A 26,602-nucleotide genomic window follows, 5' to 3' on the forward strand; every position below is an offset into this window, starting at 1 on the left:
TGGAAACAAGGCCCACACTGGACTGTTCCCTCAGCTCAAAGTGTGCTTGCCCCTTTCCCTCTGCTTCTCCCCCTGCTTATGCTCTATGTCTATCTCTCAAATAGATAAAAGAAAATCTTTATTTTCTTAAAGATTTCTTTTTATTTGAGAGAGAGTGTGAGAGAGAGGAAGTGAACACAAGCAGGAGAGAGTGGTAGAGGGAGAAGCAGACTCCCTGCTGAGCAGGGAGCCTGACACAGATTTAATCCCAGCACACTGGGATCATGACCAGAGTCAAACACAGATGCTTAACCAAATAAGATTTCCAGGTGCCTAAAGAAAATCTTAATAAAGTTTAAAAAAAATACAAGATATATTTGTCAGTGATTTTAATATTTTTAAAAATACAAGCCAGTTTTTACTATAAATAATTTAAATTATGTGTATTTTCATTGAGTATTTATTAGCAATATGAAAATATTTAAACTATTATCAAAGAATGGTAGCATATTACTAGTTGGTTATTGTTTACAATACTAGATGATGATTATTAGGAGTTGTATTCATATTATTAGGAGTTGTATTCATATTAAAAAACAAGCATTACCTTTATTATTTGGTATTGTCATTTTTATTTTTGTTTATTTTTGTTTCTATCTTATTTCATGAGCTACAACTTTCAAAACTTTTATTAGTGATGTTGAATGCATCTTTAACTTTGATTTCTAAAGTAAACAAATAATCATTACTTTATATTATTGTATTTGCCATTTTCAAGATAAATCCTTGCTTTTATTTTGGGAATAAGGATCTATAGTGATATACTTAATTTAAATAATTTTTCTTAAGAATTTGTTTTGATAGGATCAAATCATTTTCAGATAACATTAAATTGTATAGTATCTATCTTATTTAACATACTGGTTTATTTTTTAGTTGGATTAATCTTTGTTTTATACCACCTTGACAAATTATAGGTAATTATAACTTTATGATTATTATGGCACTCTACTTGCATAATTAAGGATTTGTACATCTTTATCAGTGATTTTGGAATTTTTCTTCATCATATTTTGAGATCAATATTGGTAAGCTTTCTTTGAAAAGATTTTGAATTTCTTTGTTTTGTAATTATTTTGTAATAAAGAGTATCTAATAGGTTAAAATTTCAACCAAACTCTAAGTATTTTTCTAATTCCCTATCTTGATTCAGGACCAAGTGACAGCCTTTCACTGTCATTTTTTTTCCTTTATTTATTTTTTCTTTTTTCATTATCATTCTTTCTTTCTTTTCTTTTCTTTCTTTATTTTTTTTGTGTTAATGCATAGCTCAAATGAGCAATTCTCTCAATATAAAATAACACACGTTAGAACTAGAAAAGTTCCAATTCTGAGAAAGGTGAATACCAATTGACTTTGATCTTTAATTTTATTTTCTCAGCCATTTTATGGGTTAAGAAGCTTTCCATTTGAACTTTTTATCCTTCTTCTGCCCAACTGCCAAATTAAGTGTGTGTTTTCAAATTTACAATGTGAGTGATGCTGTCTCCAATACATATATTTCCCTCTAGTTTGGATTATGAAATTGATCCTAGAAGATTACCTTATATTTTAATAGTAGATCTATATTGAAGCTACTTTTAAATAACTGTAGGTTTTTAAATTATTTTATATGTGCATTTCTTTTTGTGTTATGCAGACATATCATTTGTATTTCTGTTTTTATGTTATGGCATATTTCATAGAAATTTTAGGAAGAAATTGGATTACTTGAATTCTTGTATTTATATTGACCTTTTCAAAAGCTCTTCCAACCTCATTTCATACTGTCTTATGGATTCTCACTTATTCACTTATTTTTTTTCAAAGCTCAGTAATAGTCTCAATATGACAGCTTTTTATTGAATCATATATAGTGATATATTTATTTTTAAATAGTTTTCTTAGGAATTGGTTTTGAGGGGTGCCTGGGTGGCTCAGTGGGTTAAATCCTCTGTCTTCGGCTCTGGTCATGATCCCAGGGTCCTGGGATCGAGCCCCGCATCAGGCTCTCTGCTCAGCAGGGAGCCTGCTTCCTCCTCTCTCTCTCCCTGCCTGCCTCTCTGCCTACTTATGATCTCTGTCTGTCAAATAAATAAATAAAATCTTTTAAAAAAATAATTGGTTTGGATAACACATATGTCTGTGTTAGTCTTCCTACTATGTTTCATTCTCTTCGCACCCGCAAAGTGGAAGGCTTGACACTACAAATGGGCAAGATGGAGAACAACTGCACATTTCTTGTGGAGGAATCACTCTGTTTCATTTTAAGCTTTTCAGAAACTATCACTGTGCTGTGACCATAGTAGATAATAAATGCTGGCAGCATTTAATATAGCTTAATTTAATTTAACTGATAAATAATTATTTATTAGAGAGAGAGATAGAGCATGTCCAGGAAAGGTAGAGAGAGAACATGAAGCAGATTTCATGTTGAGCATGGAGCCCCATGTGGGACTCTATCTCGCCACCTTGAGATCATGACCTGAGCTGAAACCAAGAGTTAGACACTTAACTGACTCTACCACCCAACTGTCCCCTGTTTTATGTAATTTTATTAAACATTTTTAGAATAAAGGGCTTTTAGTACACATGATATCATTGTCCTAGAAATATGGCTCTTATAGGCCAGGTTTGTGTCAGGGAAAAAAAAAGGAAGAAAAATAAAAATGAATCATTAGCTTTGAGTTAATATTTTTTAAGGACTTTATTTATTTATTTGACAGAGAAAACAAATGAGGACAAGCAGGGGAAGTGTCTGAAGGAGAAGGAGAAACAAACTCTCCACTAAGAAGGAATCCCAAATTGGGGCTCAATCCCAGTCTGGGACAATGACTTAAATTAAAGGCAGATGCTTAACTGAGTGAGGCACCCAGGCACCACATGAATTAACATTTTTAACATGCGACTTGAGTCAAACTTAAATTTGGAAGTTTTATTTTATACTTGAGTAATTCAGTATCAAGCTCCTTCAAACATCTGTTATACTCTTTTTATCAATTGATTAAATCACTTCTACCTTCACATGATTAAATTAATAATTGATTAAGGCTTTAATATTGCTTCCATACAAGTGTTAATAAATCTGTTATACTAAATGACAGGAGGTAATGCAAATTAAAAATTGTGAAGTGCAATAAAGAACCATCTAAACGATTATATTTAACCAAATCTGTTGTGCCAAATTTATCAATTTTGAGTGAATTAAGCAAAATAATATTTTAAAAATATTTTATTTTTTTTTAAAGAAGGAGAGAGAGTGCACAAGCAGAGACATCACCAGAGGAAGGATAATCAGCCTCCCTGCCTAGCAGGAAACCCAATGTGAGACTCAATCCCAGGACCCTGGGATCATGACCTGAGCTGAAGGCAGATGCTAAATTGACTAAGCCACCCAGGTGCCCTGATAAATATTATTTTTATTAAAAGAGAACACCAATTCAACTTATTATATTGAGGACATTCACAAAAGAGTAAAATAATTCATGTGAGCAAATCACCTTAATCTTTCCTTTCAAATTATACCTTAAATATACATTCACTAACTATCTTTATTTTTATTTCATTATTTTTCAAGTGTCTATCAATCAATAGACACAAATTTCATTATTTACATCAACAGAGATATATCCACACACGTTATTGAATAAAACCTTATTGAATTTAGTAACCATCATTTTATTTTCTATTAAAAGGCTGTCAGTGCTCTTACATGGAATATTCAATATTATCTGCTTTGACATTTTGATTTAAGTCATGAAGATAGGAAACCAAAGTGTTGAAACCTATTTTATACTTTTTGGTCTTTTCCAATATGGTCAAATGGACACTCTCCTCTTTGTTGCCATTGTAATCCTCTTTTCAGTGGCTCTCATGGGGAATATCATACTGATTCTTCTCATTCGACTGGACACCAGACTCCACATTCCAATGTATTTCCTACTCAGTCAGCTCTCCTTTATTGACATGATGTATATCTCCACCACTGTGCCCAAGATGACCACTAACTTCCTGTTAAACAGTAAGACCATTACATTTTTAGGTTGTGAGGTTCAAACATTTGTGTTCTTGGCTCTTGGTGGAACTGAAGCCCTTCTTCTTGGTTTCATGTCCTACGATCGATACGTAGCCATCTGTCACCCTTTACATTACCCTATACTCATGAGCAAAAGGATCTGTTGGTTCATGGTCACATGTACATGGACCAGTGGTTCTATCAATGCTTTACTACATACATTATATGTATTTCAACTTCCGTTCTGTAGGTCTCGGATCATTAACCACTTTTTCTGTGAAATTCCATCTCTTTTGCCATTGGTGTGCCAGGACACTTCCCAATATGAGCATACAGTCCTCCTGAGTGGGCTTATTATTCTGCTGCTACCATTTATGGCTATTCTATCTTCTTATGCCTGTGTCCTTACTGTGGTGTTCCAGATGAGCTCAGGTATAGGGCAGACAAAAGCTATCTCCACTTGCTCCTCTCACCTGATTGTGGCAAGCCTATTTTATGTGACTACTCTCTACACCTATACAAGGCCACACTCCTTGCATTCTCCAGAAAAGGATAAGGCAGTGGCAGTGTTTTATACCATCATCACACCTCTTGTGAACCCATTTATTTATAGTCTGAGGAATAAAGAGGTGATCAGGGCCATAGGGAGAATGTTGTCTGTGTGTGTACATTTGTACAGAAAATGACTTTTGGAACCTTTTATTTATTAAGATTGAACAACATAAAAAGCTGTCCTACAATACTGCCTAGAATGATATAGCATTCAATGTAATATTCAATAAATGTTTACTACATAAATCGATAAATGCCTTGATTCCTTTTTGTTTCAGAAATATCTAAAATACCATTATTGGAAGTAATTTTTTTCATTTAATTAATTTTATTTTTCCAGTGATCCATAATTCATTTCTTAAGCACCACACCCTGTGCTCCATGCAATATATGCCCTACTTAATACCCACAACTGGGCTCACCCAACCTCCAACCCCTGGCCCTCAAAAACCGTCTGATTGTTTCTCAGAGTCCACAGTCTCTCATGATTTATCTCCTCCTCCGATTTCCTCCAACTCACTTCTCCTCTCCATCTTCCAATGTCCTCCTTGTTACTGTTTATGCTCCACAAGTGAAACCATATGATAATTGACTCTCTATGCTTGACTTATTTCACTCAGCATAATCTCTTCCAGTCCCATCCATGTTGATACAAAAGTTGGATATCCATCCTTTTTGATGGGGGCATAATACTCCATTGTATATATGGACCATATCTTCTTTATCCATGGACTTGAGGGCATCTTGGCTCTTTCCACAGTATGGAGACAGTGGTCGGTGCTGCTATGAACACTGGGATACAGATGGCCCTTCTTTTCACTACATCTGTATCTTCAGGGTAAATACCCAGTAGCGCAGTTGTCAGGTCATACAGTATCTCTATTTTTAATTTCTTAAGGAGTGTCCACACTGTTTTCCAAAGTGGCTGCAACAACTTGCATTGACACCACCATTGTAAGAGGGTCACCTTTCTGCACATCCTCTCCAAACATGTCGTTTCCTGTCTTGTTGATTTTGGCTATTCTAACCGCTGTAAGGTGGTATCTCAATGTGGTTTTGATTTGACTCTCCCTAATAGCTAATGATAATGAACATTTTATAATGTGTCTGTTAGCCATTTGCATGTCTCTTTGGAGAAATGTCTGTTCATGCCTTCTGCCCATTTTTTGACATGATTATCCATTTTGTGTGTGTTTAGTTTGAGGGGTTCCTTGTAGATCTTTGATATCAGCCCTTTGTTTGTAGTGTCATTTGAAAATATCTTCTCCCATTTCGTGGGTTGCCACTTTGTTTTGTTGACTGTTTCCTTGGCTGTGCAGAATCTTTTGATCTTGATGAAGTCCCAGAAGTTAATTTTCACTTTTGTTTCCTTTGTCTTTGGAAACATGTCTTTAAAGATCTTGTTGTGCCCGATGTAAAAAATGTTACTGCCTGTGTTCTCCTCTAGGATTTTGATAGATTCTTGCCTCACGTTGAGGTCTTTTATCCTTTTCAAGTTTATCTTTGTGTATGGTGTAAGAGAATGTTCAAGCTTCATTCATCTATACATAGCTGTCTAATTTCCCCAGCACCATTTATTGAAGAGACTGTCTTTTTTCCACTGGATATATTTTCCTACTTTGTCGAAGATTATTTGGCCATAGAGTTGACAGTCCATATCTGAACTCTCTACTCTGCTCCACTGGTCTATATGTCTGCTTTTGTGCCTGTACTATGCTGTCTTGGTGATCACATCTTTATAATAAATCTTGAAAGGAGGCAGCATGATGCCCCAGTTTTGTTTTTCTTTTTCAACCTTTCCTTAGCTATCCAAGGTTTCTTCTGGTTCCATACAAATTTTAGGATTGTTTGTTCCAGCTCTTTGAAAAATGTCAATGGAATTTTGATAGGGAAGGCATTGAAATTCTAGATTTCTCTGGGCAGTATAGACATTTTAACCATGTTGGTTCTTCTGATCCATGAACATGGAATGCTTTTCCATCTCTTTGTGTCTTCTATTTCTTTCATTAATCTTCTGTAATTCCTCAAGTACAGATCTTTTACCTCTTTGATTAGGTTTATTCCCAGGTGTCTTATGGTTCTTGGAGCTATTGTATGTGGAATTGATTCTCTAATTTCTCTCTATATATTTTCGTTGTCAGTGTATAAGAAAGCAGCTGATTTCTATACATTGATTTTGTATCCTGTCACATTACTGAATTGCTGTATGAGTTCTAGTAGATTGATGGTGGAGTCTTTGGGGTTTTCCATATAAAGTAGCATATCACTTGCAAGAGAGAGTTTGACTTCTTCTTTGTCAATTTGAATAATTTTTATTTCTTTTTGTTGTCGATTCCTGTTGCTAGGACTTCTAGTACTATGGTAAACAACAGTGGCAAGGGTGGACATCCTTGCCGTGTTCCTTATCTCAAAGGGAAGGCTGTCAGCTGTTCCCCATTGAGAATGATATTGGCTGTGGGTTTTTCATAGATGGATTTTATGAATTTGAAGAATGTTCTTCCTATCCCTATACTTTGAAACGTTTTAATCAGGAACAAATGCTGTATTCTGTCAAATGCTTTTTTTTTTTTTTCATCAAATGAGAGGACCATTAATTCCAAACTTTTTCTTGTTCCAGTTTCAAGCATTGTGACCTGAGAATATGCAGGGAATAATCTCGGTCTTTTGGTATGAGCTGAGCCCTGATTTTTGACACAATGTATAGTCTATTCTGGAGAAAGTTCTGGTGTGCTTGAGAAGAATGAGCATTCTTTTGTTTTAGTGTGGCATATTCTGTATATATCTATGAGGTCGTCTGGTCCTATGTGTCATTCAAAACCCTTGTTTCTTTGTTATTCTTCTGCTTAGATGATCTGTCTGTTGCTGAGAGTGCCATGTTATGATCACCTACAATTAATCTACTCATACCAATATGACTCTTTATTTTGATTAGTAGTTGGCTTATGTAGTTGGCTGCTCCCATGTTGGGGGCATTAATATTTACAATTTTTAGATCTTCTTGGAAGATAGACCCTTTAAGGTCAATGTAGTGTCCTTCTTTATCTCTGATTATAGTATTTAGCTTAAAATCTATTCTATCTGATATGAGGAATGCTTCACAAGCTTTCTTTTGAGGTCCGTTGGCATGAACCATGGTTTGCCATCCCTTCACTTTCAGTCTGGATGTATCTTTAGATTCCAAACGAGTCTCTTATAGACAACATATGGACAGGTCCTGTCATTTTATCCATTCTGCATCCCTGTGCCCTAATGGGAGCATTTAGGGTGTTCATGTTGAGAGTGACTGTTCTTCCAATGTCACCCCTCCCTTAATATTTCTGGTAGTCCCAGCTTGGCTTTTAAACCTTGCTGGTCTTGAAGCTCTTTTAAACTTAGTCTTCTAAGCTCTTTATCTCTCCATCCATTGTAAATGTGAGCCTTGCTGGATAAAGTATTATTGGCTTCATGTTTTCCTCATTTAGTGCCCTGAATATGTCTTCCCAGCCTTTTCTGGCTTTCCAGGTTTCTGTGTACAAGTTTGCTATTATTCTGAAGGTCCTTCCTCTGTATGCCAATCTCTCCACCTTAGTTGCCCTTAAGACATCCTTTCTGAATTTATGACACATGCATTTCACAATTAAGTGTCTTGAGGTCTTTCTAGACTCATTGATCCTGGGGGGCCATCCTCTCTGCTTCTTGCATATAAACACTTGTTCCATTCCCCAGATTAGGGAAATTTTTACCCAGTATTTGTTCAACTATATCTTCTAGTCTTCTCTCTCTCTCCACCCCCTTAGGGATCCCAATAATTCTGAATTTGGAACATTTCATTTGGTCATTTATTTCCCTAAGTCTGTTTTCATTGCTTCTAAGCTGCTTGTTCCAGGCCTCCTCCTGACTATTTTTTTTATCAGTTTGTTTTCTAGATCACTAATTTGATAAACTGCCTCGTTTACTCTAGCTATTAGAGTATTTAGATTAGATTTGATCTCATCGATTACATTTTTAACTTCTGCAAGATTAGCTCTCACTTCCTCCCTTAGAGATTCTATGTTACCACTAATGGTCTTCTCCAACCACTTACCCATTGCCTGGATAACTGTTAGCTGAATTCCATTTCTGACATACTATTTATGTCCCTACCCAATACTTTTGTGGCAGAGGGCACCGTCTAAATTTTTCTTCTGTTGGGTTTTCCTCCTCTTAGTCATTTTATTGAGAGGTGGTTGAGGTGATGTATAGTTAAATATATCAACCACAATCCAGGCAAGGTGCACCCTGGAAAATGTTGGAGCAATTGCAACTCACCAAAAAAATAAGTATAAATATAAAAGATTTTTAAAAAGGGGAAAAAAGCCAGATTGAGCCCCGAAAGTATGATTTATAATGCACAAAACCAAAAATGAACAAAGAAATAGACTGAGAAAAGTAAAAAGAAAAAAAAAACACACAGCCAAAATGAACACATAGAGTACGATTTATATAGTACAAAAGAAAAAGAAATACAAAGACACACTGAGAAAAGAATAAGATAGGATGGTGGTTATAAACACTCAATGTGGTCGAGGAAGATTATTTCAGTTCTTCCTGGGTGTATTTTGTTTTCCTTTTTTTTTCTTTTTTCTTTTTTTCTTTTATTTTTTTAAAGATTTAATTTATTATTTGACAGATAGAGATCAGAGGCAGAGGCTTAGCCCACAGAGCCACCCAGGCGCCCCTGTATTTTGTTTTCTTATTGAAGGATTCAACTTTCTAGGGATACAGGGAAATTAAAACTGTTTTATGTATAGGGGTAGTATGAATAGAGGAATATGATTACCTTGAAACTTATATCTACATCTATCTATATCTATATATATTTTTAAAAAAGAATCAAAGGTATATGTATGAAAAAAGTTCATGTTAAAAAGTTATTATGTGGGGCGCCTGGGTGGCTCAGTGGGTTAAAGCCTCTGCCTTCAGCTCAGGTCATGATCCCAGGGTCCTGGGATCGAGCCCCACATCGGGCTCTCTGCTCAGCAGGGTGCCTGCTTCCTCCTCTCTCTCTACCTGTTTCTCTGCCTACTTGTGATTTCTGCCTGTCAAATAAATGAATAAAAAAAAGTTATTATGTGATATCTTGTATTAAATATCTTATTGTAATGGTAAGTAGGTTAAATAAAAATGGAAGAAGAATCATGAGAAAGAATTAAAAAAAAAAGTTGTATCTATGAAATGTACAGTTTGTGGTTTGATACCGTGATCATAATATATTGTTTTCCCCTGATGTTGGGGTTTTACAGTTTAATGGGGACCCTCTAGTTATTGTCCTCTTCTTTTGGCTTGTCTTCTGAGAAAAGACCCTGCCCTGTTGTTTTTCAGTCACTCTTGCTTGGGCTGAGTTGCCCTGCTCCCTGTCAAAGGGCTGGGCTCTGTAGAAACCAGTTTTCCAGGCTTTTGTTCTCTGGAGGTTTTTGTTCTTTGTTGGCTTTTGTGGCTTTTCAGAAGGTCAGAGCAAAGAAAGAATCTGTCTGCACCCAGACCTCCACCTCAGATAAAGGTCTCAGTCTGCTCCCCTCTGGGTGGTCCAGAACACACAGACTCCTCTGCAAACCCTGTTGAACACCACAACCTCCCACAGGTGTTGTACACACCCAGCTACCATCTCAGTGGTCATCTGAGGTCCCCGCTTGTCTCTGCACCCCTGTGGCACTAAAACTACAAATGATATTGGTCCAGGGGACCCTGATCCCGGTTTCTACTATTGCTGGGACTTCTGTTTGGTGTCCACGCCCACACTGGGTGTTCTCAGAACTGGCTACAGCACAGGTCGCAGAAGGTTGTGGACCCAGAGACCTCTGGCAGGAACCTGAGCAAGGCTTTCTTAGGCGTGAATGAGGGTGCATGCAGCCCCAGTGGTGGTGTAAGCATCAGAAAGTCACGGGTTCAGGGACCACAGACTAGAGCCCCTGCTGAGCTCTCAGACATGAGTGGAAATTGGCTGTGACCACCCTGGGACTGTGAGTTTATGTCTGTGCCTGTGGTTGCTCAATTTCACCAACTGCCCCTTAAGACCAATGCTCTTTTTGAGCGTTTTTAACTAGACTCCAAGTTAATGTTGGTGCAGAAGCACAGGGCACTTTTGTATTGGGGTGTTACTTTCCACTGGGTTGCTTCTGGTGGCTCCCTTCCCCTTCAAACATCCCCTCTGATGTCAGTCCAAGTGCTCTCACTCCACTGTACCTCTCCACTGATGAACTAATGCCCCTATAGAGATCCAGAAGTGTATAATCTTACATCTCAGGCTGGATTCATGGGTGTTCAGAGTGTTCTGGTAGATATTTAGCTCAATTCAGGGGACTGGTTGAAACAGACTCTCCTACTTCTCCACCATTTTGCTCCTCTTCCTCCCATGACAGATAGAGAGAGATCATTTGGACATAGATCTCATGAGATTTCCCTGAGATTTCATGATATTTGGAATGAGTTCTCATAAGATTTTGGTAAAATTCTTGTGAGAAGTTTCTGACTTCTCACGAGTTTTGAACTGAGATCTCTCGAGGTTTTAACAGACATTTCATGAAATTTGGAGTAAAATCTCATGATATTCGGGTAGAAATCACATATGACGTGCCTAAGATGTCATAAGATGTGGACTGAGGTCTCAACAGATTTAGATTATGATCTCACCAGATTTGGATAGACATCACATGAGATGTGCCTGTCATATCATGAGATTTGGACTGAGATGTCACGACATTTGGAATGAGTTCTCATAAGATTCACCTGATATCTCACAAGATTTGGACTGAGGTCTCATGAGATGTGGGTAACTGCCTACTTGAGGAGCATAGATCAGGCTCTGCTAGGGTGTGCCAATTCCTTCCAAGGGCCTAAGAGCTTTGGCCAGAAACATCACGAGTTTTGATCCTAGACCTTGCTGACTGGCCTGAGGTCTCATGGAGCTTGAATGACCTCTCACAATATTTGGACTGAGATCATGTGAGATCTGGCAAAACCAGGAGCTGCCTTCTTGCTGGAGCTGGTCAGTCTCACACGGTCTGTCCTGAAATATTGAACAGCTAGGGTGGCACCCAGGGAGTATGTTCCTGTGTGTTCAGATGAGTCAGCTTTCAGTATTTTTGACTCTTATTGAACCTGAAACCCTCTCACATCTCTCCCTTCTCACATAATGTCAGTAAGGTTTCTTGAAACCATTCATCTCTATTTCAGTGCTCTGTTTGCACCCCAACAACTCTGGCATCTGTGGGCTTTGAGGAATGTCAGGTGTCCCCCATTTCTCCAGATGAGAATGTACATGTACTAGGGATTATTCAGCCCAGGCATCTTCTCCCATTTTTGATGTTGTCTTTTAGTTTGGTCAACCATTTCCTTTGTTATGCAAAAGCTTTTTATCTTGATGAAGTCCCAATTGTTCATTTTGGGTTTGGTTTACTTGCCTTTGGAGATATGCCTAGCAAGAATTTGTCAAACAGATTGATGCCTGTGTTCTCCCCGAGGATTGGGAAACAATGTTCCACATCCCTCGGTGTAGGGAAATACAAATCAAAACCACAAGATATGCCAGTTCGCTCCAATCAGAATGCTTCAAATGAACCACTGTGGGAACAACAGATGGTGGCAAAGATGTGGAGAAAGGGGAAACATCATACACTATTGGTGGGAATGCAAACTGGTGCAGTGCTAAGCAAAACTGGATGGCACATGCTTACAACGTTCCCAATAGAGCTACCCCAGGACTCATGGATGGCATGCATAGGTGTTTATCCAAAGGAAGGATGCATACTGATTGGAGAGGGCACAGGCACCCCAGTGTTCAGTGCAGGATTGTCCACAAACCTTAAACCCATTCCCTAGTAGCAATTTTCTTGTAGATTATGGGCCTTCCTTGTACGATTTTCATTCCCTTGCTGATATTTTACTTTGTGGTGGTTTCCCTATGGGGACGTGGGGGATTTGACCCACATAGCCACCACCCACGGATTGGTTGTGAGTTCCGATTTCAGTCCTGTGCTATGGGAGAACATCTATATCTGCTATCCCAAAGGAAAAGGGGCCATCCTCTCCTTGAAATTGAGATGCCCTCCTTCTGAAGAACAGAACTGTCACCAATATGCAGCATGCTGAAGGATCTTGGGAGCTCAGGAAGTGCCCTTTCAAAGCCTATTGTGCAACAGCCTGCATCCAAAAGCTTGAGTACCAACTGGGAGTCCCACCCCACTCTACAGGAATCCCTATAGCCTCTATCCATTCATGGGGAGGGCCATTCACAGAAGCTAACACCATCTTTCCCTCTCTTTCTGAAGGAAAAATACAGTTTTTGCTGACAGGGCTTCCAGGTGTCTGCAATGGACATTTGACTTCACCCAAGCCCACAGTTGTTTTTCATTCCTGGAAATGAGAATTCGGTTGTTAGGAGATTGCCCTAGTCATTTGCATCAAAACATTCTGTCTGATCTCACCCCTAACAAACAAATTTGGCCCACCCTAGAGCCATTTCCATCCTCTTGATCTTTTCCAGTCTAGGTTTACCCTGGGGGCCATTCAGATCCAGTGTCTATGAGCAATACCCCTTCTTGAAACTGGGAATTCTGGGAGATTCCTTGTGTCCTTGAGGCAGTATGGACCACAGGCTCCCCCTTGAAATTAAGTTTCAGAATTATGTTCACATGAGAAGGACTATAGCATTAGAAGTTTCCAAACAGGGAATGTGTGCATGTATGTAGGCTTGACAAGACAATTTTAAAAGGTTCTGACCTCATTTCTTGGGTAAGGGAAAAAGCTGGACATCTCAATTCTGATAGAGTTCATTTCCATTTTAAATAGAGGTGTTTGGCCCTTCTTCAATACATTCCTGGAGTCTTGCTGACTTTCTGTCTAGTTCTTGGTTCCCACTCCAGCTAGAAGGTGCTGTGACTCACAGCCGGCACCTAGAAATGTCCACTGAGTTCCCCCTCTAGTCCTCTGTGAAGGGAATGAATTAGTGTCTGGTGTGCAACTAAAAAAATCCATTGATCCGGCGGGGGAGGAGTCAAGATGGTAGAGAAGTAGCAGTCTGAGATGACATCCGGTAGCAGGAGATCAGCTAGATAGCTTACCTAACCATTGTGAACACCTACAAATCCAACAGGAAATCAAAGAGAAGAAGAGCAACAATTCTAGAAAGAGAATATCAATCACTTACTGAAAGGTAGGACCTGCAGAGAAGTGAATCCAAAGCGACGGGAAGATAGACCCCAGGGGGAGGGGCCGGCTCCCAGCAAGTGGTGGAGCAACAGAGCACAAAATCGGGACTTTTAAAAGTCTACTCCACTGGGAGACATCACTCCAGAGGCTAAACGGGGGGAATCCCAGGAGGGGTCAGCATAACCCCAGGTCCCGCGGGGTCACAGAAGGACCGGGGGAGTCTCAGTGCCACAGAGCTCGCAGGTATTAGAGCAGGGAAGCCAGCTACAGCGACAAAGCTGAGGAGTGAGCTCTCAGCCTGGGGTTACCTTGTGCCGGTCACAGGCTGGGTGGACTTGGAGCATGGCCGGAGGCCATGGAGATGGAAGCGACCAGGCGCTTTTCTCCAGGTTCCAGCAATTGACTGCTTTCCTCAAGGCGCGACCACAGGCCAGCGAGGCGGGGCGGTTGGGAGTTTTTCTCTGAGGGTGCACTGAGGAGCGGAACCCCAAACTCTCGGCTCCTCCAGGCCAAGAAATTGGGAGGCCGCCATCGTCATTCCCATCCTCCGGAACTCTACGGAAAGCTGTCAGGGAACAAAAGCTCCCAAAAGCAAACCTGAGTGGATTACTCAGCCCGGCCCCTGGCAAGTGTGGTGCAATTCCGCCTGAGGCAAAGACACTTGAGAACCACTACAACAGGCCCCTCCCCCAGAAGATCAACAAGAAACCCATCCAAAACAAACTTCACTCACCAAGAACAGCGGAATTCCACAGCAGGAGAAAGCAAATCTTATCTGGACAAAATGACGAGGCAGAAAAACTCACCTCGAAAAAAAGAACAAGAGGCCATACCGAAGGCTGCAGACCTAATCAATACGGACATTGGTAACATGACAGATCTAGAGTTCAGAATGAGGATTCTCAAGTTTCTGGCCGTGCTTGAAAAAGGCATAGGAGATATTAGAGAAAACCTCTCTGGAGACATAAAAGCCCTTTCTGTAGAAATAAAAGAACTAAAATCTAACCAAGTTGAAATAAAAAAAGCTATTAATGAGGTGCAATCAAAAATGGAAGCTCTCACTGCTAGGATAAATGAGGCAGAAGAAAGAATTAGTGACATAGAAGACAAAATGACAGAGAATAAAGAAGCTGAGCAAAAGAGAGACAAACAAATACTGGACCAAGAGGAGAGAATTCAGAGGATAAGCGACACCATAAGGTGACACAACATTAGAATAATTGGGATTCCAGAAGAAGAAGAAAGAGAGATGGGAGCAGAAGGTATATTGGAGACAATTATTGGAGAGAATTTCCCTAATATGGCAAAGGGAACACACATCAAAATCCAGGAGATGCTGAGAACGCCCCTCAAAATCAATAAAAATAGGTCCACACCTCGTCACCTGATAGTAAAATTTACAAGTCTTAGTGACAAGAGAAAATCCTGAAAGCAGCCCGGGAAAAGAAGTCTGTAACATACAAGGGTAAAAACATTAGATTGGCAGCGGACCTATCCACAGAGACCTGGCAGACCAGAAAGAACTGGCATGATATATTCAGAGCACTAAATGAGAAAAACATGCAGCCAAGAATACTATATCTGGCTAGGCTATCTTTGAAAATAGAAGGAGAGATAAAGAGCTTCCAGGACAAACAAAAGCTGAAAGAATTTGCAAACACCAAACCAGCTCTACAGGAAATATTGAAAGGGGTCCTCTAAGCAAAGAGAGACCCTAAAAGTAGTAGATCAGAACGAAACAGAGACAAAATACAGTAACAGTCACCTTACAGGCAATACAATGGCACTAAATTCATATCTCTCAATAGTTACCCTGAATGTTAATGGGCTAAATGCCCCAATCAAAAGACACAGGGTATCAGAATGGATAAAAAAACAAAACCCATCAATATGCTGCCTACAAGAAACTCATTTTAGACCCGAAGACACCTCCAGATTTAAAGTGAGGGGGTGGAAAACAATGTACCATGCTAATGGACATCAGAAGAAAGCTGGGGTGGCAATCCTTATATCAGATCAATTAGATTTTAAGACAAAGACTATAATAAGAGATGAGGAAGGACACTATATCATACTCAAAGGGTCTGTGCCACAAGAAGACCTATCAATCTTAAATATCTATGCCCCTAACATGGGAGCAGCAAATTATAAATACCAATTAATAACAAAATCAAAGGAATACATCGACAGTAATACAATAATAGCAGGGGACTTTAACACTCCCCCTCACTGAAATGGACAGATCATCTAAGCAAAAGATCAACAAGGAAATAAGGGGCTTAAATGACACACTGGACCACATGGACATCACAGATATATTCAGAACATTCCATCCCAAAAATACAGAATATACATTCTTCCCTAGTGCACATGGAACATTATCCAGAATAGACCACATCCTGGGTCATAAATCAGGTCTCAATCAGTACCAAAAGACTGAGATGATTCCCTGCATATTTTCAGACCACAATGCTCTGAAGCTAGAACTCAATCACAAGAGGAAATTTGGAAAGAACGCAAATACATGGAGACTAAACAACATCTTTCTAAAAAATGAATGGGTCAACCAGGAAATTAAAGAAGAATTGAAAAAAAAAATCATGGAAACAAATGATAATGAAAACACAATGGTTCAAAATCTGTGGGACACAACAAAGGCAGTCCTGAGAGGAAAATATATAGCGGTGCAAGCCTTTCTCAAGAAACAAGAAAGGTCTCAAATACACAACCTAACCCTACACCTAAAGGAGCTGGAGAGAGAACAACATAGAAAGCCTAAACCCAGCAGGACAAGAGAAATCATAAAGATCAGAGCAGAAATCAATGAAACAGAAACTAAAACAACAACAGAACAAATCAATGAAACTAGGAGCTGGTTCTTTGAAAGAATTAATAAGATTGACAAACCCCTGGCCAGACTTATCAAAAAGAAAAACGAAAGGACCCAAATAAATAAAATCATGAATGAAAGAGGAGAGATCACAACCAACACCAAAGAAATACAAACAATTATAAGAACATACTATGAGCAAATCTACACCAACAAATTTGACAACCTGGAAGAAATGGATACATTTCTAGAGACATATAAACTACCACAACTGAACCAGGAAGAAATAGAAAACCTGAACAGACCCATAACCAGTAAGGAGATTGAAACAGTCATCAAAAATCTCCAAACAAACAAAAGTCCAGGACCAGACGGCTTCCCAGGGGAATTCTACCAAACATTTAAAGAAGAAGTAATTCCTATTCTCCTGAAACTGTTCCAAAAAAATACAAATGGAAGGAAAACTTCCAAACTCATTCTATGAGGCCAGCATCACCTTGATCCCAAAACCAGACAAGGATCCCACCAAAAAATAGAATTACAGACCAATATCCTTGATGAACACAGATGTGAAAATTCTCATCAAAGTACTGGCCATTAGGATCCAACAGTACATTAAAAGGATTATTCACCATGACCAAGTGGGATTTATTCCAGGGCTGCAAGGTTGGTTCAACATCTGCAAATCCATCAATGTGATACAATACATTAATCAAATAAAGAGTAAGAACCATATGATACTCTCAATAGATGCTAAAAAAGCATTTGACAAAGTGCAGCACCCCTTCCTGATTAAAACTCTTCAAAGTGTAGGGATAGAAGGCACATACCTCAATATTATCAAAGCCATCTATGAAAAACCCACCGCAAATATCATTCTCAATGGAGAAAAACTGAAAGCTTTCCCGCTAAGGTCAGGAACACGGCAGGGATGTCCGTTATCACCACTGCTGTTCAACATAGTACTAGAAGTCCTAGCCTCAGCAATCAGACAACAAAAAGAAATTAAAGGCATCCAAATTGGCAAAGAAGAAGTCAAAGTATCACTCTTTGCAGATGATATGATACTGTATGTGGAAAACCCAAAAGGCTCCACTCCAAAACTGCTAGAACTTGTGCAGGAATTCAGTAAAGTGTCAGGATATAAAGTCAATGCACAGAAATCAGTCGCATTTCTTTACACTAACAACAAGACAGAGGAAAGAGAAATTGAGGAGTCAGTCCCATTTATAATCATACCCAAACCCATAAGATACCCAGGAATAAATGCCACCAAAGAGACAAAAAATCTATACTCAGAAAACCATAAAGTATTCATGAAAAAAATTGAGGAAGACACAAAGAAATGGAAATATATTCCATGCTCACGGATTGGAAGAACAAATATTGTGAAAATGTCTATTCTACCTAAATCAATCTATACATTTAATGCAATGCATATTAAAATCCCATCCATTTTTTAAAGAAATAGAACAAATAATCCTAAAAATTTTATGGAACCAGAAAAGACCTGAATAGCCAAAGGAATATTGAAAAAGAAAGCCAAAGTCGGTGGCATCACAATTCCAGACTTCAAGCTCTATTACAAAGCTGTCATCAGCAAGACAGTATGGTACTTGCACAAAAACAGACATATAGATCAATGGAACAGAATAGAGAACCCAGAAATAGACCCTCAACTCTATGGTCAACTAATCTTCGACAAAGCAGGAAAGAATATCAAATGGAAAAAAGACAGCCTCTTCAACAAATGGTCTTAGGAAAATTGGACAGCCACATGCAGAAAAATGAAATTGGACTATTTCCTTACACCACACACGAAAATAGACTCAAAGTGGATGAAGGACCTCAATGTGAGAAAGGAATCTATCAAAATCCTTGAGGAGAATGCAGGCAGCAACCTCTTTGACCTCAACCGCAGCAACTTCTTCCTAGGAACATCACCAAAGGCAACAGAAGCAAGGGCAAAAATGAACTATTGGGATTTCATCAAGATCAAAAGCTTTTGCACAGCAAAGGAAACAGTTAACACAACCAAAAGACAACTGACAGAATGGGAGAAGATATTTGCAAACGACATATCAGATAAAGGGCTAGTGTCCAAAATCTATGAAGAGCTTATCAAACTCAACACCCAAAGAACAAATAATCCAGTCAGGAAATGGGCAGAGGACATGAACAGACATTTCTGCAAAGAAGACATCCAGATGGCCAACAGACACATGAAAAAATGCTCCACATCACTCGGCATCAGGGAAATACAAATAAAAACCACAATGAGATACCACCTCACACCAGTTAGAATGGCTAAAATTAACAAGTCAAGAAATGACAGATGCTGGCGGGGATGCGGAGAGAGGGGAACCCTCCTACACTGCTGGTGGGAATGCAAGCTGGTGCAACCACTCTGGAAAACAGTGTGGAGGTTCCTCAAAAAACTGAAAATAGACCTACCCCATGACCCAGCAATTGCACTCCTGGGTATATATCCTAAAGATACAAATGTGGTGCTCCGAAGGGGCACGTGCACCCGAATGTTTATAGCAGCAATATCCACAATAGCCAAACTGTAGAAAGTGCCTAGATGTCCATCAACAGATGAATGGATAAAGAAGAAGTGGTATATATACACAATGGAATACTATGCAGCCATCAAAAGACATGAAATCTTGCCATTTGCTTCGACATGGATGGAACTAGAGGGTATCATGCTTCGCGAAATAAGTCAATTGGAGAAAGACAACTATCATATGATCTCTTTGATATGAGCAAGTGGAGATGCAATGCGGGGGGCTTGGGGGGGTAGGAAATAAAAAATGAAAAGACGGGATTGGGAGGGAAACAAACCATAAAAGACTCAATCTCAAAAAACTGAGTGTTGCTGGGGGGAGGGGGGATGAGAGAGGGTGGTGTGGAAATGGACATTGGGGATGGTATGTGCTATTATGAGTGCTGTGAAATATGTAAACCTGGCGATTCACAGACCTGTACCCTTGGGGATAAAAATACATTCTATGTTTATTAAAGTAAAAAAAAAAAATCCACTGATCCTCTTGTCTCTAAGCCTGTGTGGCTGCCTTGAATAAATGTGTGGATGGGTAATCAGGGCACCTCTGTCCCCTGGCTAGTGGAGAAAAGAAAATCAAAGGAATGGAAATGGGCACAGAGGGAGCGAGGACATTCTTAGTGTTGAGAATCAAATAATGTTGAGAACAAAGAGTCTAGCAAATCGGAATTCACAAACAAACAGTCTCAGGAATAAGAAAAGCCTGTTGGCTTAGGCAATTGGAGGCAACCATTGGTTCTATCTGTGGGCCAAGGAAAAAAATTAGCCTTCATTATTCCTCTTGGATTTATAATTCTCTTACCTTTCTATTGTAGGGGAAACACACACACACACACACACACACACACACACACACACACACACACACACACGTTATTTAGGGTTAGCAGATTGGTGCTCCCTGCTGATGAAGTACTTGGAAATGGTAAAGGGAGCAGTATTCCTAGAAAGAGTTCTTTCTATACAAACCAGGTTCCTGGAGCATAGTGCACTAGTATGAACTGTTTGCTCTTCTGAATGAAGACATCTCTGTCCCCCATTGGAGGGAGACAAGCTGGCTACGAATCACAACCTTGAAAATAACAGGGCAAGAACACAGCACTCAGAGGCAGGAGGGGAATCTTTCCTTTTGGCTATTAGACAGTTACTGCTCTCACAGAGCTGAGGGTCTCTGTGGGAGCTTGCCACCAATGCTGAGCAATATTTGTGTGATGCCAACCATATGACCTGGTAAAGGAGAACCAACCTAGCTACAACTACAACAGGATGATGGGAATGGCTTCAAGGAAAACCAAAGTTCCACATTTACAATGGAAAAGAAAGTTATCTGGGATCGAGATGTCTAACTTCATCTGCCCTTTTGCGAGATAAAAGGCAAAATCCCACCCAAAATCTCTGGACATGCCTACACACAATCTTTGGAGCTCACTCAAAAACTCTGGGCTTCCTGATGCCAACATTGTTTTGAAGCCACATGACAAGGGGTCCTTTCTACGTCACAACCTATCTCAAAGTCCGAAGGACTCAGCAGGATTCCCCAGTTTCAAGCCAAAAATATTGCTCTGAGAACACTGGATCCTCCCCATGGCTTCCAGAAAGAACTTAGTTTGAAGAAAGAGCACAAGGATGTATAAATGTACGCAAGCAGGCAGTGTGACTTATTGCTCCAAGAAGAAAAAAGTTCTACCTTTAAAATGGGAATAGAACACATTTGGGATGGATATGTCCAATATCATTTACCCTTACCCCAGAAATAACATCAGCTCCCGTCCAAATCCTCTGGCCCAACTTACATACATTCTCTGGTGGGCACCTTCCAATGCCCTAGGTTTCATGATGTCCACGTAATTCTGAAACTCAATGTCAAGGGGCTCTGTGGTCCAAGGCATCCCACAGTGCCAAGAACTCTGCCAGACTCCCTAGGTTAAAGCAGAAATGACCTGCTACATTGAATTAATTTTGGAAACAAAAAAGAAGAGCAAATAAAGGGAAAGGGACATGTGGTGGGCCAAAGTGCTTCAAGGACATGACAATGGGATAATATTGAGAGTAAAATAGTTAGCACAATGTCCTAAGCATCTGGCTGTTTTAAGAGTAAGAAACTCCAGTGCTTTTGTGCAAAGGGAAACAGACGTTCATTCCTATTGTGTGTGTGTGTGTGTGTGTGTGCGTGTGTGTGTGTGTGTGTGAGAGAGAGAGAGAGAGAGAGATTCAGAATGACGCAGAGAGAGAGAGAGAGAGAGAGCACGCACTCTGGGTGGGGGAGAGACAGAGGGAGAGAGAGAACCTCCAACAGTGTCCACATGTAGCAGAGAGCCTATGTGGGGCTCAATCTTACAAACCTGAAATCATGACACGAGCCACAATCCAGACTGAGTGTCACCACCTGAGTCACTCAGGTGTCCCAAGATCCTTTCATTCTTCCTTCACAAAGAGAGGGAAAGCTTCTGACATTAGAGATTTTCCTGCGTTTCCACCAGGGCCTAGAGACAGCAATGACTCCCAGGTTCCAGGCTGCAACACCCAACTAAGCTCAACTCTTTGGGAAGGCTACCTGGAGGATTCTTCCTTGAAAAAGCTATTTCTGCACTGAACGGGTCCTGGAGCAGAGCAGGCCAGGCAAAATCCAACTGCTCTGCAAAAGGAAGGCATCTCAGTCAGCCAGAAGAGTGTGGTAATTGCAAGGTGTCCTTGCAATTACCTCATCTCTGTGATCCTCATCTCTGTGCTTCCTCAGCTGGCCAAGAACCAAGGGCTCAGGGACAGGTGGGCCAACTTTCCTTTCCAAGAGGAGACACTGTTTGTTCTCTCTTAGCACAGGTCCAGAGTGGGAACTCACTAGCAATCCCTGGGTGCTATTTGAGTTCAAACACCATGGCTCATGAAGATGAACCAAGATCTTATTAGAGAAATAGGAAGAATATGGGGATAATGACAAAGACTGGCAAGTTTCTACATTCCAATGGAGGATGGGATGCTTCTTGCAAGACGATATCTACCTTTACTTCCGCTTGTGCCAGAAATGAGGCCAGCTCCCACCCAAGGCCTCTGTTGGAGCTTACACACAAACATCCTCTGCCGGACACCTTGCAATTCCTTAGTCCTCCTGATGTCAATGCACTTTGCTGTCTTTTACCAGAGGTGTTTTACCCTAACCCAGCCCATAGTGACAAATCTTCATCGACACAGTTAAGTTTCCTAAGCACAAGATAGAGTTCTGAGACACTAGGCGGGCCCCCAAGGAGAACCTACTTCGAAAATAAAAAAAGAACAAGGGAAAAAACCTAGATACACAGAAGGCCAAAGCGTCTCATTAGGAACGAAAATGGGATTATGTTGAGCATGAAGTGAATAGAATAATCTCCTAACCAGTGGACCGTTTGGAGAATAAGAATCACCCTTGGACATGGGTGAAGGAAAACTTCCATTGGCTAGCCCAGGAAAGCTTTAGGCAGAGGCCTGTATTCTTCCTCCCTGAAGGGAAGAAATGTTTCTGCTGGTGGCTGTAATTTCTGCTTTTCCATCAGTGGTTGAAGGTAGTAGTGATTCAGGGGTAGCAGGTTGGTTCTTCCACCAGATGACCAAGTATGTGGAACTGTTTCTGTGGGCAGTATTGATTGGGAAGGGTCTTTCTACCCCGACCGGCTCCGGGGGGAATGTTGCCGAGGTGGGAATGGTCAGTTATTAGAAATGGAAGGCATCCCAAACTACCAGGAAATGGAGGAAAGCTAGCTACCCATCCCTCTACTTCCCTAAGTTGCAAAGTGTCAAGTGCTCACCAACAGGGGTGCCATAGTTCCTCTGGGAATCTCAGTTGCTGACTGCACTTGATTAGCACAGGACTAAACTTGGAACTTTCCCCCTTTCCCTGGGCACTGACCATATGAGTCACAGCTCCATTACCCCTGAAGATGACCCAAGATCTTGCTAGGAAAATGGCAAGAAAATTGGAATATCTGCAATGAAAGTCAAATTCACCATTTCAGATTGGAGTGAAAAAAATTCTAGGAAGATGTCTAACTTGTTTTTTTTTTTTTTTTTTTTTTTTTTTTTTTTTTTTACCCTACAAAGGAAGGCAGCTCCCCACGTCAAATCCTCTGGCCATATCTACCCACAAATATTCCCTGTTTTGGAGCTTTCAATGCCTCATCTTGTCATGGTCCAAGAGTTTGGAAGCTATGGTCAGAAGGCCCCTGTGACCCAAACCATCCCACAGTCTCAAGGAATTATCCAGGCTCCCAGTGAAAGGCAGAGGCTCTTGCTCTGAGACATTGAATCTGGTTGCCCCCCAGGGAGAACCTAGATTGAGAAAACATCCATCCAAACGATAGAACAGAACTCCTTGGGAAGCCAAATTCCTTCCTCAGAGATGAGAATGGGATCATGTTGATAATGAAATGATTGGGGAGACAAGATGGTGAGGAAGTAGGAGGAGGTGCCATTTCAACCTGTACCATAAAGTGAGCTGATTACCTACAAAAGAACTCCAATAACCCATGAAATCAGCCTGAGATCAGAATTATACACGTCTGGATCTCTACAGGGGCAGAAGACTCCAGTGGGCAGATAAAGCAGAGTGGGAACATGGGACTGATATCAGAAGAGAAACAAAAGGGGGAGGGAGCCACCAGAGGCGACCGATTGGAAAGTAAGACCCCAATACGACAGTGCCCTGCATCTGGGGACAAGCATTAACTTGGAGTCTGGTTGAAAGCACTCAAAAAGAGCAAAGGATCGCAAGGGTAAATTGCGGGAATCGGGGAGGTTAGGGACAGGGGCTTAAGTCCCGGGACCCAGGACACCCTCCCCTGGCACTGAGCCAGAGTGTGGCAGAGATACCAGGACTTGGTCCCTGAGCCGCCAGCACACCCGAGAACTCGTGGGGTCCAGCTCCAATGAGGGGCTGGGAGCCTCACCAAAAGGCAGAATGCCGTGCTTTCAAAGCCTGAGACACGAACACCCCACACACTCCCCAGAGAGAGGTGCGTGAAGGCCCTGCCTGGTGCTCTCGGACCTGCACGCTGCACTATCAGAGCCTGAGACTCGCGCGCTCCACACACTCCCCTGGGAGAGGTGCGTGCAAGCCTGACTCTTTTAGAGCCAGAAAGACCAGGCACTCCCAGCCCAGGCCAGTGGGAAAATCTCAGTGTGCAATCACTGCTTGGAACCTCTCTGGTGGTCTGGAGCTGCCCAGACAGCAGCTGCTGCCATGGTTTTAGATAAAAGCAGAAGATCCTGTGTCCCCAGGGACTGCAACTCGGAACCTGCTCTGCCAGCGGCCAAGGGGGAATTTATATGGGCTCTGCAGCACCCACAGGGGAGCAGACTGAGGCTTCTCTCTGAGAGGGAATTCGGGGTGCAGTTTGCTTTCCTCTAAACCTACAAAAACCACCAAAAGCTGTCAAGGCAAGAGAAAAGAAGTGAACAAACATAAAAACCTCCAGAGAACAAAAGCCTGAAAAAACCGGTTTCCTCAGAGCCCACCCCCTTGAGGGGGGCGGGAGGATTTAACTCAGGGAACATCATTGACTGAAAACACACGTGGCAGGTCCCTCCCCCAGAAAACAAACCAGGAAAGGAAAAAAAAATTAAAAAAAGACTACAAGAGAACAACCACCACTACTCCATAGATACAACTTTTATTTTTAACTCGTTCCCACTAATCCAGTTCATTTTTTTAATATATAGATAATTTTTTAACCTATTGACCATCACAGTGAGATGTCCAGTACATCAAATTCCATAATAACCTTCTAACCTGAACTTTTTGGTACATACACTTGTGTTTTTCTTTTGCTTTTCTATTTTTTTAAATTTTAGTTTAGTCTAGTTTATTCCTTTTTGATTTTTATTTTCTAATATTCATATAAAATTCAAGGTGACCCCCTTTCCCCAATCAATGCTACTCCTATATGTAAACCAATTTTTAATCCCCCTTAACCTTAGAAAAGTTGAGTCCTTTAACAAAGATATCAAGATACATCCAGGAAGAATCAAAATAACCTTCCTGGCCCACACTGAGAATTTATAACCACTCTCCCATCTTTTTCTTCCGCCACTGTTTCTGTGTATTTGTGTTTGTCCTGATAGTATATAAAGCTTATACTTGGGGTTCTTTTTGACGAGGTTCTTCCTCGTCAAAGTATATATATATATACTTTTTTCTCTTGTCATATGCTTTTATCAGTCTTTTTATTTGTCTGTTTTTGTTTGTATACTTCATAAATCTTACCTTGGGGTCCATTCGGGCTGAACCTTCTCTTTTATCTTCCCTTTTTTTCCTGTCTCTCTCTCTCTCTCTCTCTCTCTTTTTCTTTTTCTTTTTTTTCTCTCATTGCGTGGGGAATCCTGATTGCTCAGAAACGTTCCAGGGTGCAACTATACTGCACCAAGGTAGATACATCCAGCTACATCCATTCAGTCATCTCTCAGCAAAATGACTAGGAGGAGGAATCCCCAACAGAAGAAAAATACAGAGGATGGGCCTTCTGCAACAGAGCTAATGGCTACCAACGTAGACAATATGTCGGAAAGAGAATTCAGGCTAACAATTATCCAAGAAATAGGTAGGTTGGACAAAGCCATGGATGACCAAACGGAATTGATTATGGCAGAACTGAAAGCCACCAGGGATGATGTACACAATGTTAGGGAAGAACTGAAAGCCACCAGGGATGAAGTTCACAATGCTCTCAATGAGTTCCAATCTAATCTAAATTCTATAAAAGCTAGGGTAACTAAGAGAGAAGATAGAATTAGTGATCTGGAGGAGAAACAGATAGAAGGGATCAGGAGGAAGCCTGGAACAAACAGCTTAGAAGCCACGAAAACAGAATCAGGGAAATAAATGATGCCATGAAACGTTCCAATGTCAGAATTATTGGAATCCCTGAAGGGGAGGAGAAAGAAAGAAGTCTAGAAGATAGAGTGGAACAAGTTCTTCATGAAAATGTTCCCAATCTCGCGAATGGAACTAGCGCTCATGTAGTAGAGGCAGAACGGTCTCCCCCCAGGATTATAGATTCCAAAAAAAACATCCAGGCACCTGATAGTAAAATTGAGGAATCATAATTGTAGACACAAACTCTTAAAAGACACTAGGACAAAGAAGCTCCTTACGTACAGAGGAAAGCCCTTCAGAATAACGTCAGACCTGTCCACAGAGACATGGCAAGCCAGAAAGGGCTGGCAAGATATACTCAGGGCACTAAATGAGAAGAACATTTAGCCAAGAATACTTTATTCAGCAAGACTGACACCCAAAATGGATGGAGAGATAAAGAGTTTCCAAGAGCGGCAAGCCTTAAAGAGTATGCGACCACCAAGCCGACACCGCAGGAAATATTAAGGGGGGTTCTATAAAACAGGAAAAATGCTAAGAATAGCATTGAACAGAAATATAGAGACAATCTACAGAAAGAAAAACTTCAAAGGTAACACGATGTCAATAAAAATG

At 40.6% G+C, this 26,602-nt stretch overlaps 1 protein-coding gene across 1 annotated transcript; it reads left to right on the top strand.

The window, feature by feature from the left end:
• Positions 1 to 3,774: 3,774 nt before the first annotated feature.
• On the top strand, positions 3,775 to 4,719 carry LOC308342654 (olfactory receptor 2AK2-like; the record flags this gene model as incomplete). The annotated part of the gene is made up of 1 exon (XM_080803234.1): positions 3,775 to 4,719. The coding sequence occupies one exon, from the start codon at positions 3,775 to 3,777 to the stop codon at positions 4,717 to 4,719; it is 945 nt and encodes a 314-aa protein (XP_080659360.1).
• Positions 4,720 to 26,602: the final 21,883 nt, after the last annotated feature.

Source organism: Martes martes (assembly GCF_963455335.1).
Source record: "Martes martes genome assembly, chromosome: 5".
In the NCBI taxonomy this organism is placed as follows: domain Eukaryota; kingdom Metazoa; phylum Chordata; class Mammalia; order Carnivora; family Mustelidae; genus Martes; species Martes martes.